We start from the raw sequence: 14,355 nt of genomic DNA, 5'->3' as shown, positions 1-14,355 counted from the left end.
TCGTTGATAAAATGCCAAATCAATGACTACGCCCACGTGACTATTATCGTTTCATGTGCGACTCTTCAATGGTAGACAAGCTGAAAACACCACACTTTAAACCACGCAAAATTATCACAATATATATTCAGTTCTATACTGAGAACATACTCTTTATCTATTTCTTATCTGTGAATGACAAAGAGTTCTAACTTGTTAAGAATGTCTCTTGCCCTCCTGCAGTCAAGGAAGACCTGCTACTATGAAGAGTTTACCAGTAAAGGCATTAAGTACATATGAACATCAAGAACCCACGGATATATCGGAAATTCTCCTTTATCAAAGATCAAACACGATGGCTTCAAAAATATTTTCATGAAAATAGCATACGTAGTGTTGGTTCGAGAGATAGTCCCAAGCCGCTGCTGGCTCGAACATCACTTGGGGTGCACAAACTGCACTCTGATGTACATGGGACTTTCTTTATGTTGTCGTCGGGTGGATAATTAAATCAATCCATACTGTCCTGGATTATTATTTTACCAAGATGTAGCCATTATTACGACTGAAGTAAGTTAATTAAAATTCCCACGAGCAATGCAGTGGAATGCTACCCCCATTTTATTTTAGGATTTCATTTAATTCTAACATTTAAGCCTTTCTTCGCAATGTCCACCAGGGTTTCACTGTGCTTTCACTAGTTTATTATTAAAAAATATTTTTACGATTATTTCTCACCTCTGACCTTGATTTCCCGAGTTTCACGAATTATATCCAATCAGATTTAGTCCCCACTAATAAGCGTCCTTTCCTACATACATTAAACCAACTTCTTCAAGAAGGAGCAAAATGAATTCATTGGCAATATAAATTATTGATAGAGTTCCCCTCAGGTCAATCCCCACTGAAATGACTAATCCACCGGGTTCTTTATCACAATACAGTCTGGTTGCACATTCAAGAAGAGAAGAGTTCATTCCAATGAATACAAAGGAACATAGATGATTGTCAAGGTGAGAAAAATAAAAATAGATAAACACTTCCGTGGAATGATTATTACTTGGAAAAAATTATTAGACGTCATTAATCAGTAGAAAAATATTGCCATAAAATGTGTAGCAAACTGAAAATTGCGAATGAAAATTGCACAAACCAAGTTATCGTGTCACTGGTTATTCCATTATTTGTACTCGATTATGTTTTGCCAGTTACGAAATGAGCAACGGAAACACCTGAGTAGAAGTCTTTACAGTTTTGATTTTTTCGCTAAAATGTTTTCATGGCTACAGCTATCGAAAAGTTTAAAAGGACTAATGCACATAAACTAAGCAAGTGCAGGGTATAATCGATATTACTTTGAACACCATTCCTCTTCTTTCTATATTGCTTCCCTGATTATACATGGTTTTATGCATATACTTTATGTATATTCACAATTTTACCGTTTTTAACAACATTATTCGGTTATTTACACCGAAGTACCAACATAAGGGACTCACGGCAGGAGGGAAAATGCAGCGGTCATTTGATGGCACATTCGTACGAGTAACTCCGTGAGAGCGAGGAGGCAGTCAGTCACCCACCGTCAGGACATGGCCACAAATTTAGTGGAGGGCTCGGATCCTCTACACCGCACTACGAGGAGTTTTCCCATTTCCCTGGATAAAAGTTGAAACTGAATTTCCTGTGTTTTAATTTTGTCTCCAAATAACTGCGCAGGATAAAAAATTCTACATGGATTCACTATGGATCCACGTAATTTATATTAAAGCCAGAAATCCTACGTCAGTTGGAAGATGGCGGATGTTCGAACTAATTAACTTCCTACACTCAGGTAAATTCATTCGAAGTTCTGAGGAACATAACTCACTTCGCAGATGAGAAAACTGACATCTACAAATAGCAAGTTATTCCTGGGGCTATCACATTGTTTTTTACATTTATGGCATGCTTAGCTTTTATTTTAAGATTCGGAAAATGCCTTAACACAATGGCGTATTAGTGCGCGAAAAGCAGATAAAAATATTTTGAAGTGGACCTTACGTTGAAAGGTCATCGCCAAAAACGTTAAATTTTTAACTTGAAAAACTGCGAACTCATTCACTTTGAACACTCATTCAAAGAGCCACGTAAAAATTTACTGCTAATATCAGCTATGCTTCTTTTTACCATAATTTTTTATCTTGTACGGGGGCTGTTATACCAGACACTTTCGTTGAGTGATGGCTACAGAACAATGACTCGAAGCAATTTTATTATTTTACATCGTATGTGCGTTATTTTAATACTTTTTGTTCTTCTATATAAGTATAGCCTAGTGAAATTATCAGTTAATACGCAATATTAAAAACTCGAGCAAAAACTCGACATGTGTAAAAGATATTTTATTTCACGGTGGGCAAAAATTCAAGCGCCTGATAAAGAGGAGAGTTGCCGAAAAACACCTCAACATTTCATCGTTTTGGGTTTTACTTTTTACAATTTAATGACGAATTTCTTACGTAATTTTTTTTAGCATTCCACTATCATATTCGGCACTCTTTACTTAAATCATTTGAAGGAAGATCATTTATCTACGTTATTTTCAAAAAGGGATTTCTCCAAATGGAGATCTGCTTAGAGAAATGGGGGTTTTTCGTTGATATGGACAATATCTGCATTTTTATGGTGCGTTTTGCAGCAAAAATAACACAGATTTCCTTTCCATCATTTAAAAAATACATTGAGAAGTCCGAGAGAAGAAAAAACGAAGAATTTACATCAATTTGTACCACCGTCTAATTGCCATAAGGGGTTCAAATGAGTCTAAGATTCTACGGAGGTTTTCAAGGGTGTATTATAAACGGCTCCAACAAGACCTTCAAAATATACATAAGCGTAAAATTAGAGAATGAGGGTGTCCGCAAATCCTACACTTTCACTAATTACACAAATTATAACCACCTTATTCTGTAGAAAACTTAACTGAAAGAAAATTGACAAAGCTATCCCCCTTTTTCGCCTGAAATAACCACGAAAAATGTGATGCTACTCCACAGTTTTCATTACATAGCATTGTCCACGCATTCTTTGGGCCTGCAAATGCATTAAAATTGTAACCCGGAAAACATTAGCTTCATCAGTAGGAGAATTTTCGATAGAAGGTCCAGACAAATAGCACATAAGCAAACCTTCGGTGATGGCAATGAATTCGAAACGAATGTTTTCCGAGCTTTTCGCGGGTCCTTACCTCTGTATCTACATACGCAGAAGCCCGAAAAGAAGTTATGCAAATGGAAAAAATGGAGATTCTCGGATTTTCGCCGTCCGATAAAGAGCAGGTCTTATTCATAAAAACATGGCATAAACAGGATAGGAAATGAAGATCAGTGTAGCCAAGGTTCGAGAGTTTAACCTTTCGGATACCGTTAAACTGCGAGAATTTCTTTCTCGAAATCAATCTATATCATACGTAGAATAATAATTGCATTTATGGTAGCCCCAATACAGGATTCTTATGAGGTATCTATTTATTATTTCGAATATTTTCATTCAAATGTTTTGATTGTGACACTAGTAAGGTAGAATAAAAATATTACTATTTAAAACAATTAATTTTTTAGTCCAATCATCACTCTGGAAACTCATTTTGCTCATAATTCGCGTCATTTGTGTAATAAAATGGTGTCTACGGAGTCCAAACGACATCCTGAGTGCCTCGAGGAGGGCAGAGGACTAGCTAACATGCTTCGGTCCACGGATGACGTAGGGTGATCTACGTCCTTGCCCACCAACTCCAGTGACAGCGGAGACGTATTACAACGCGAAGAAAATAGCAAACGACTAAACCACGAACTTAGGCTCAATCACCGCAGCAATCCTCCTACTGACAATGATGATCTGAAGGTTTGCTTCACCTGAGATTTATGGGCATGAAATTTGCTATCTTATGTCAAGGGTAAAAATATGTCCAAAATTTTCGAGTTGCGCTAATAGGTTAGTGTGAGTTTTTTGTGACGACTTGATGAAGGTAGATATCACAGCATACAAATTTAATATATTGTCCTAACCGCATTACAACTTAGTCCAAATTTAAGTTCGTCCATTTTTATTTTCTAACTTTTCATAACATATTCCAAATCTGTTATTTCTAAATAATTTTAGCAAAGCTTAGGTACACATCGAAGGCCATAATTAATATCTAGCAAAATCTTCAGAATATGCTGATGAAAAGTAACAAGTATTATTTAAATAATTTATAAATATAGATACATGTATATATGTATATGTACATATTATATAATACATGTATAATATATAAATAAATATATATATATATTTTTATATATAAATATATTTTATATAAACCATACCATAAACACAGTAATCAACTCGAAGGTCGGTTTAGTAGGTGATGGTGGAGATCACCCAGGACTAAGCCCTATACGGCGTGTGAAAATTCACACATCAGGCTAGGGGGGCCAGTTCCTTTCCCTGTGCCGGTTATGGTTTCCCAGGAAGACCTGATACCCGAAAAATCACTTTAGCTTGTGTATTGCTGCAGGTGCCCAAAGCCCGGGAATGGAACCCGGGACCCTCTGGTCAGCAGTCCAACGCTCTACCCACTGGACTACCGCGACCCACACACACACACACTCACAAATATATATATATATATATATATATATATATATATATATATATATATATATATATATATATATATATATACATATATATATTAATATATATATATATATATATATTTATATATATATATATATATATTTTTTTTTAAGGTAATCTACCGGTTAAGGTAGGTTTTTGGATGGACACAACTACCAAACAAATATTTTATTACTCCTAACAAAACACAAAATCCTACTCTATATCAGGTCCCTCTTCATCTCTGAGTACTTTCTTCCTCCCTTCATCCCGTCCAACATCCCTATCCTGTTCCTTCCCTTTCCTCGTTTGCCTAACATTCTCCCCTCTATTACAGTCTTCAACATCCCACTGCCGGTCAATACCCCCTTCAACCACTTTTCCTGCCTCCATAGGATTGCTCCCAGCAAACCCCTCTCTTCGCCCACCATACCAAGTACTTCCTCATTTGTTTTCTTCTCTGTCCATTTTACCTTCTCCATTCTTCTCCACACCCACATTTCAAAAGCCTCCAGTCTACGTCTATCCTCCTGCTTCAATGACCACGTTTCCGCTCCGTACATAGCTACGCTCCATATCAAAGTTTTTACGAGTCCTTTCTTAACATCCTTACTCAGCGTCCTTCTCATCAACTCCCTCCTCCTTGTTAAAGCCTCTTTGTCAGCTTAATTATTCTCCTTACGTCCCTACTACTTTGACCGTGTTGGTCCAAAACACTTCCGAGATACGTAAACTGTTCGACCTGCTCTAGTTTTTGCCTTTCTATATTAATGTATAGCTTAGCCTTTGTCTTTCTAGAAAATCGCATTACCTGTTTTATTATTTTGATTTTCATCCCATACCTGTCGTACTGAATTTCCAATTCACTCGGCAATGCTAGCAAACCCTTGGCTGACTGACAAAATAAAGCTTGGTCATCAGCAAACCTAACTGATTTTACGAATTCCCCGCCCACTTTCATTCCTACCTCCAGTTCTTCCCATGCCTCTTTGATCATTTCCTCTGCATACAGGTTGAACAGCAACGGTGATAATGGGCAACCCTGCCTTACACCTCTTCCTAACACTGCCCAACCGGACTGCCCGTTCCCCACTCTCACCTGAGCAGTCTGAGACATGTACAGGTTGCGGATTAGCCTCCTTCCCCTCCAATCTATTCCTATTTTCTGCAGAATACTCATTAGTTTTTCCCAATTCAGTCTATCGAACGCTTTTTCGAAATCTACGAAACAGGCAAATACCTCCTGGTTGTGTTCTATATTCCTCTCGATTAAAAATCTCATTACTGCAATGGCATCACGCGTACCTCTCCCCTTCCTAAACCCAAACTGATCATCCCCTAAGTAATCATTTGCCCTACTCTCTATCCTTTTGTTTATGATCCTGAGAATAACTTCAGCTGCGTGGGATATCAAACTAATTGTCCTATAGTCCTCACATGACGTGGCCTTTACTTTTTTCGGAATAGGAACTAAAACTGATCTCACAAAGTCTTCCGGCCAGGTTCCCTCTTCATAAATACTACGGATCAGCCCATATAGCCTCTTCCTCCCACATTTTCCTAAGCATTTTAAAAGTTCCACGGGAATGTTATCTACCCCCACGGCCTTATTTAGTTTCATCTCCCTTAATGCCCTTTCTATCTCATTGTCTAGTATGCCTGGACCTAAGCTGTCTTCCTCTACGTCATGTACCTTTTCAATGTCTAACTTTGTTGGTCTGAGTTCTTTACTATACAGTTCTTCTATATACTCCTTCCATCTCTCTTGGATCTTTCCTACGTCAACTATATATATATATATATATATATATATATATATATATATATATATATATATATACACAATATATATATATATATTTATTTATTTATTTATTTATTTATATATATATTTATATTTATTTATATATATATATATATATAGAAATATATATTATTCTCATTGTAACTAACAATTAAATTAATTTCATTTTTAATGCTGCATGCTTGGTGTGGGATCACCCCCTGCCACACATTCCAGCGGAGGTTTGAAGGGTACCATTTATACGTAGAGGCAGAACACATCCAGGCTTTCTTATACGTACAAGATGGGCACTTTACATTTCAGCAAATCATGATGAATTTAGAGGTAATAAGATCATATCCGCTTATACTACCTTGATCAAAAATTTCCCGGAATTTATTCAGAAAATTAAAAATACAAGTTTATTCATCTAAATCTATATTGTCCCCTTCAAAGTAATCCCCATCGACTGCAACACACTTATGCCAGCGCTTGATCCAATCCTCGAAACATTTTTTATATTCGGTTTTCGGTATGTCCATCAGTGCTTCCTGCGATTTTTCCATTACTTCCTCTCGGCTGCTAAAACGCGTTCCCCGTAATGGTTTTTTAACTCGATTGAACAGAAAGAAGTCACAGGGAGCCAAATCAGGTGAATTCGGTGGCTGTTGGATGGTATTTGTTGCATTTTTCGTCAAAAAATTACGAATAATGATAGCACTGTGCGACGGTGCGTTATCATGGTGCAAAATCCACGAGTTTTCTGCCCACATTTCTGGTCTCTTTCGGCGAATTGCTTCACGCAAACGTCTCATAACGCCCAAATAATACTCTTTGTTTACTGTCTGGCCTTCTGGCAAAAATTCATGATGCACTACACCGTTGTAATCCATGAAAACCGTCAGCATTGCCTTCTTTTTTGACTGAAAACGACGTGGTTTTTTTGGTCTCGGCTCATTTGGTGAACGCCATTCACTTGCCTGATGTCTGGATTGCGTGTCGTACTCATAAACCCACGTCTCGTCTCCAGTAATGATCCTTTTGATGAATGTGGGATCGGATTCAGCCTCGCAAATCATGTCTTTTGCGACGTCAACACGGTCTCTTTTTTGCATGAAATTGAGGTCTTTTGGCACCAACTTTGCTGCTACACGACGGAAACCCAAATCATTAACCACAATGTCTTGGGCGGATCCATAGGCAATGTTCAAGTCCTCCGCTATTTCTCTGATGGTTAATTTGCGGTTATTGACCAACAGTTCTTTTACTTTATCAATTTTTTCACCGACTTTTGATGGTCTGCCACTGCGTTCATCATCTTCGATTGACTCACGACCACTTCTGAACCGCTCGTGCCACTGGTAAACGACCGTTTTTTTTAGAGAATCGTTGCCGAAACACTTTTCCAACATTTCCAACGTCCGTGCGCCACTAAATCCGTTTTTTACGCAAAATTTAATACAAGTTCGTTGTTGCAAATTTAAATCCATTTCTGAAATTGTAAAAAATCGCCAACACACACAGAGATAGATGTACTCTTGGCTACGTAACTTTTGCAAATGTCAAGTTATGACACTAAGATTTAAAGGGAATATCAACAACAGATGTACCAATTTAACAAAAAAAACAGAACTCAAATCGGAACGATGGGAGCGCCACACGGTGGTTATTCCGGGAACTTTTTGATCAAGGTAGTATTTGAAAATATTTTGACCAACTGCAACACTAATAATGAATGTGGAATAAATGGGCAAATAAATAATAATAATAATAAATGGGCAATCGCTGGTTTCGCGATTTTCTCCACAACCGTCAAACGGTGGTGGAGAAACAAACAAAAAATGGAGTAGATAATGGAACGTTCGGGTTTCAAGTGGGTATTTAAAAGTGCAGAGGAGAATAATTGGAATATTATGCAATAATCTCCCAAATAACTGTCAAACACTTTTACTTTCACTTCACAATATGTTCTACGCCGAACCAAAATTCAATAATCAGCTCCCGATCTCGGTTATTCATGCCACACCATAAACAGCTTCTAAATTTGGACGAAAACTAAAGATCACCTATGTATGGATAAAAAATAATGTCTATAGGGGTTAAAAAAAAGACTAAGAGGAAACCCAGATTGAGGATAGGATATACACAGGCCACCTCAAAGAAACTATTTTAAACATTCTATTTAAGTTGACTCAGGGTGGAGTTACGTAAACTCGCTGCGCTAATGGGGCCGCACGGAGTCGTCGAAGAGAGCGGCGGAGTGATCTAGAGGCCGCCCGGAGTCTCCCCCCTTTTACGGTGGAGAGGTGCCTTTCCGGAAACCGGAGGATTGGAAGGTCATCTCGCGCAGTAGCGGAGACAGATTAACGCTACCTGCTACGGCAAGGGATGGATGGATGGTAGATGCGAAGGCAACCCTCATCCCCGTCTCCAACAGGTATCAGATGCTATCGCAGGGTAACCCAGCGGTATCTGCAGCCCCTACCTCCGCATCTGTGAGAGCATCATGCAGAAGGAACCGTCAGAGTGGGAAGGGGGGATTCTAGCGATAGGCAGCAGTAACGTCAGACGTGCGATAGTCCAATTGCGGGAGAGACCAGACCAGGAGGGTGTGACCCAGCGCCTGACGACATGGTGCATTCCTAGTGGCGGCGTTCCCCAGGTGACGACGGCGATTGGAGCGGCGGCTGCAGGCACGAAGTGTTCCAGGCTTCGGGTCGTGGTTCATGTTGGCGTCAACGATGCCGTCGACCGTGGATATGAAGGGATTCTGAATTCCTTCAGGGAATTGAGCTCGGAAGTGAAGCGGGTGGTTGGTGTCGATGGGGCTGATGTGACGCTCTCCATCTGCAGCCTTGTCCCCTTGATGATTGATCGTGGACTTCTGGCGCCGAGTGGAAGGCATCAATCAGAGGTAGCGTGCTTTCTGCAGGCATATCGGGGAGTCCTTCGTTGACCTTCAGCTGGCTATCCAATCGTGTAGGAACCCCCTGAACTGCTCTGGCGTTTACTACACATCTGAGGCCGTCAGGTTTGTAGCAGGTAGAATCTTCGAGCACTTCAGAGATTTTTAAGCAAAAATTGTAGGTCAGCGTGTAGGTCAAATAGTGGGTCTCTTTGCCAAATGATGTAGCTTTTATTGAAGTGAGGTTCAGTGCTAGCAATAGTTCATTTAACACGAATCAGATAGCATCGGGAGGAAAATGTCAAAAAGGATTCAATATTATTAAGAAGACGATCCTCGTCTAAAATTCAAAAAACTGTAATGTCAAGGAAACATAATCTGTATTGGTAGTTAATTTCCGAAGTTTAAAAAACAAAGTAACAGAATATCATTCCCGTATTTAAAGTACAGGTGCAAATTTCATTATTGAGACAAAAAGGTGGTTATCCAATGATACTGTCGACGGTGAAATTTTCCCAAAATCCTTTTCAATAAACAAAAATGACGGAAAAAATAGAAACGGGGGCGGTATCTTTATTGCAGTTAAAAATACTTGCGTCAGTAGGGCTGAGGTAATTCTGGGTAATGGCTTGGAAAAAGTTTGGTGCTCAATTAAAAGCCCTCAATCCAAAAGAATTTATGCATGCGCATTTAACAGCCCGCCAGTCGACAGATACAATTCAATACTAGAATTAGATCAGCAAATCAAAGGTTTCTTATCCCAGCACAATGATTGCGACAATATAATCGGTGGAGATTTCCATGTCCCATCTATTGACTGGAGTACACTTACTTTTAAAACGGGTTGTAACAACAAATATATCTACGATTTCCGATTTAATTCTTATACGTTGAACTCCTTGGATAAACTTGCCACTTCACCAACTAGGGGCGATAATACTCTTGATTTGTTAGCAACGAATACTCTCAAAAAAGTCTTAAATATAGAAAATATTAAAGGAATTAGTGACCACAGGGCAGTAAATACTAAGTGTCCACTACATGGGGCCCGAAATAAGAAAACTTAAAGCCTAAAAGCAAAATTTACTAGCATAAATATGGGGTCCACAATGGCCTTAATTGCGTGCTGCAGAAACTATTAGAAAGTTTCCAGAAAGATGGTAATTACCAAAATACTGAAGATACGTGGATTCACTTCCTTGAGGTCACACGCTCAGCATTCAACTAGTTCATTCCCAGTAAATTTATAAAAGATAACACGGAACCTAGATAATAGAAAATGTCAGAAACCTGGGTGTTAGAAAATTATTACGACGTCAAAGGCTATATCACGTCAAGATGAAAAATATAAGGAATGATAACTATCGCGACAAAGGCAATGAGATCACTAATGATAACAAGATGGAATCACAAGAAGGAATTGCGGAAAGCGTGAAGCGAATTCAAAAGGAAAGGTTCATAGGAAAATTTGAAAGAGAATCCGAAATCATTTTGGTCATTTGTCAGAGAAGTCCAGGAAAATAAGTCAACTTTTAATTCACTCAAAAATTATAACGGCTAAAGAGTAACCAGCAATTTGGAAAAGGCTAGATTATTAAATCCCTTCTTTCAAAACTTATTCACCAATATCTCACCGAATGCCTCTGATAGCTTACTAAATCGTGCCGGTTAACCGATACCCAAAATTGAAATACCATACAATGAAACAGAACGTTTGCTGAAAAATATTAAGCCTAATAAATCCGCCGGGCCCGATCAAATACCCATTCGTATATTTAAGGATCTAGCTTCGGAAATTGTACCGTATCTAGAAATCAAATTTAAGAAGTCGCTAGTAGATCACAAGTTTCCCAGATAGTGGAAAACGGCTAACGTAACACCAATATTTAAAAACGGAGACAAGGAGGAACTGAGTACTTACAGACCGATTTCCTTTACATCTATTTCGTCCAAGGTTATGGAACATATAGTTCCTACTACGATCGTGAGACACCCCGATAATCAGGAGTTATTAATGAAAAATCAGCACGGTTTCCGAAGAGGTAGGACCTACGAGACACAACTAGCGCTTTTTGCTAGTGATATTCTTATTTCGGGAGAGATCAATGTTCCAGTGGACGTGATTTTTCTAAATTTTAAGAAAGCCTTCTACAAATCACCTCATAGCGAAGCACTCGCAAAGCTAGAAGCATATGGCATAGAGGAAAATATCCGGGGTTGGATTGAAGACCTTTTGATGGTCGGCTTCAAAGAGTAGTGATAGATGGAGTTAACTCAAATGCAGTAGAAGTTACTTCAGATGTTCCTCAGGGAAGTGTTATCGGACCTCTTTTATGCCTACTTTACGTTAACGATATTGACTCCGTAGTCACTGGTAAGACACGTTTATTTGCCGCAGATGCAGTGGTTTACCGTGATATCCGTGATCCTGAGGACACAGCAGCTTTGTCAATTAACCTTGAGGCTATACAACGCTGGTGAGACACTTGGCAATTAGAACTAAACTTAAAAAATTGCGTCATGATAAATTTTTGGAAAAAGAGCAATTCCCACCCGAACGCCAACTGCATCGGGAACACCGACATTGAATGTCTACTCAATTAAATGCTTAGGTGCTACCCTCAATCATGATCTCTCCTGGGTAAACCACATACGGGGAATATATCAACAAGCTAACAAAAAATTAGCAGTTATTATAAGAGTACAAGGTAAATGTGATGAAAAAATCAAAGGGAAATGTTATCCATCGTTGGTTAGGCCTCATTTAGAATATACTGCAACTATATGGGATGCTCAAGAAGTTGGATTAATTGCCGAATTGAATCGCGTGCAGTGTAGTGGAGCTAGATTTGTGAAACGTTGCTTTTATGAACTTTGTTGCGTATCCAAAATATTGGAGCAGCTAGGCTGGTACTTACTCACGGAGCGAAGTTTAAATTACAGATTAAATCTCTAGTATTAATTGGAAGGGCGTCTCTTAACAGTGATGTTGAATATGCATTATTACCCCCATCGTACTAAGGTAGGAGAGATAATGACAATAAAATTAGATTAAGTGTAGAACAAATAGATTAAAGATGTCATTTTTTCCATGAACCAAGAGGGATCATAAAAACATTGTCCGACCACGGTAGGGTCATGTTCGTAAAAATTAGTCTGGTTTGTATTCACCCACTGCCACACACCCTAGTGGTGGCTTGCAGGGTACATAAATAAGACGGCCTATTACGAGTTCTAAAGGAAGCACACTTGCCAAAATATCTTTGGTACGTGTATAAACCGGGACAAGCATTCAGGAGTGGGCTACAATAGATTTAGGATCTTGAACGTTGACTCAAAAAATTAGCAAGTTGTTATGGATTCGACAACTAACCCACCAGATCTCACGAGTTACAAGATCTGTCCCGAAAGTAGTAGGACAGAGTCGATTAAATAAAATGCATTGCCAGAATTGATATATTCTTTCAAAGGTCTTCGAAGTAGCGCCCCTGTTCTCCCACACACCGCTGCTGGCGGATTTCCCACGCCTCGAACGCCTTGTGGAAGGTGGCGCCCAGAATTCTGCTAAGCTCCCTTGTCACGGCCTGAGGTAACGCTTCCACCAAGTCTTGGTGACGTTCTTTCAGCACGGATTTGAGGCGGGGAAAAAGTAAGAGGACTGGTGGAGCATTGTCTAAAAAATGTTCTCCCTCACTCACATGGTCGAGACGATCTTGGCAGATCCGCGTGCGAGTTTCCTTTTGTTCGTCCGAAAGCACTCGCGGCACCAACTTCGCACACACCTTTCTCATGCCAATGTTTTCGGTCACAAGTCGATGCACATCACTTTCAGGGATGCCAAATTCATCAGGAACCATGCGAACACTTAATCTGCGATCCCTGTCCAACTAAGCCACTCTTGCAGGATTTTCATATCTTTTTGAGGTCGAAGGGCATCCTGAACGTTCGGCGTCTTCTCTACCACCCGTAAACAACTTGTGCCACCCAATTACACCCGATCTACCCATGGCGTTATCACCACAAGCTGCCTTGAGCATTTCATACGTCTCTTTTCCGGTTTTGCCCATTTTCACGCAAACTTTGATGCCGTAGCGCTGTTCCAATAACCGTTTCATGACGGAGCGTAACGATATCACGTTAAAGAGATTTCGCAATTGTACGATTCACACTCCCGAAGGTTTGGAACCAACTGTCACCAGTCTACACCCTTTCCTGAGACGCCCTTGCCTCGAACCCAGCGAGAGAAAACGCCGCCCGTCCGTCTACCCGGGTAAAAATAAGTTCTACTACTTTTTGGACAGGCCTTCTATATACAGGCCTGCATTTCACGGATGAAGCTAATACATTTAAAAAATAATGTTTTGGTGATCCTAACACACGTCGACCACCGAAAAAATAAAAGTACCGACCACTGTCAAAATAAAAGTGTATTTTGAATAAAATATTCATTGAAAAAAATTGGTAATATTTTTGTGCCTTTTATAACCAGTCTTGAAACTTACGGAACCCACTACTGCGTATGAAACGGCGTTTGCTCAAATATTCTGAATCGAGCTAATCAAAGCTAGACAATGCTAAAATAAGTCTTATTGAATAATTAAAAGGAACATCCCTAGGATGAACGCACTTCACTTCAGTTGTCAATGTCGTATTTCTGAGAATTGATTCTTTTCGATGGTCAACTTATCTCAAATTCTCGTTGTAGCCTCGCATTTCTAAAGAATGTAGGGCTAAAATTATTTAGATGGACATTTTAGTGTCCTGCAAGCCACCGCTATGGTGCAATGAGAATAACTCAATACCAGAAGTTGTCTTACCTGCGAGCTTCCGAATGTCGCATCGCGCGCTCATCACCAACCATTCTTATCTTATTTTAGGAATAAATCACTAAGTCTGTGCAGCGAAAGAGTTGATCCAGGACTTACCTGTCGGTTGTCACAGGATTCATCGCTTAGCGACTGCTCGGGAAAACTGGATACACACACCATTCCTCCTGGAACAAAAAAGAGGGAAACACTCAATTTATCCAAGGAGAACAGAGATC

The 14,355-nt window shown here is 39.4% G+C and overlaps 1 protein-coding gene across 1 annotated transcript in view; it reads right to left on the bottom strand.

The window, feature by feature from the left end:
* The window catches only part of Pde8 (phosphodiesterase 8), an 85,215-nt gene extending 70,886 nt beyond the window's left edge, over window positions 1-14,329 (bottom strand). The window contains exon 1 of the mRNA XM_071597412.1: window positions 14,237-14,329. Within this exon, the coding sequence (XP_071453513.1) occupies window positions 14,237-14,299 (63 nt within the window). The 5' untranslated portion in view covers window positions 14,300-14,329. The remainder of the gene's footprint in view (window positions 1-14,236) is intronic.
* Window positions 14,330-14,355: the final 26 nt, after the last annotated feature.

The sequence above is a fragment of the Hetaerina americana genome, unplaced genomic scaffold, assembly GCF_022747635.1.
Source record: "Hetaerina americana unplaced genomic scaffold, ioHetAmer1.1.p SCAF_1, whole genome shotgun sequence".
Classification (NCBI taxonomy): Eukaryota; Metazoa; Arthropoda; class Insecta; order Odonata; family Calopterygidae; genus Hetaerina; species Hetaerina americana.
The sequence above is the reverse complement of the archived record's forward strand: the minus strand, read 5'-3'. Positions and strand labels throughout refer to the sequence as shown.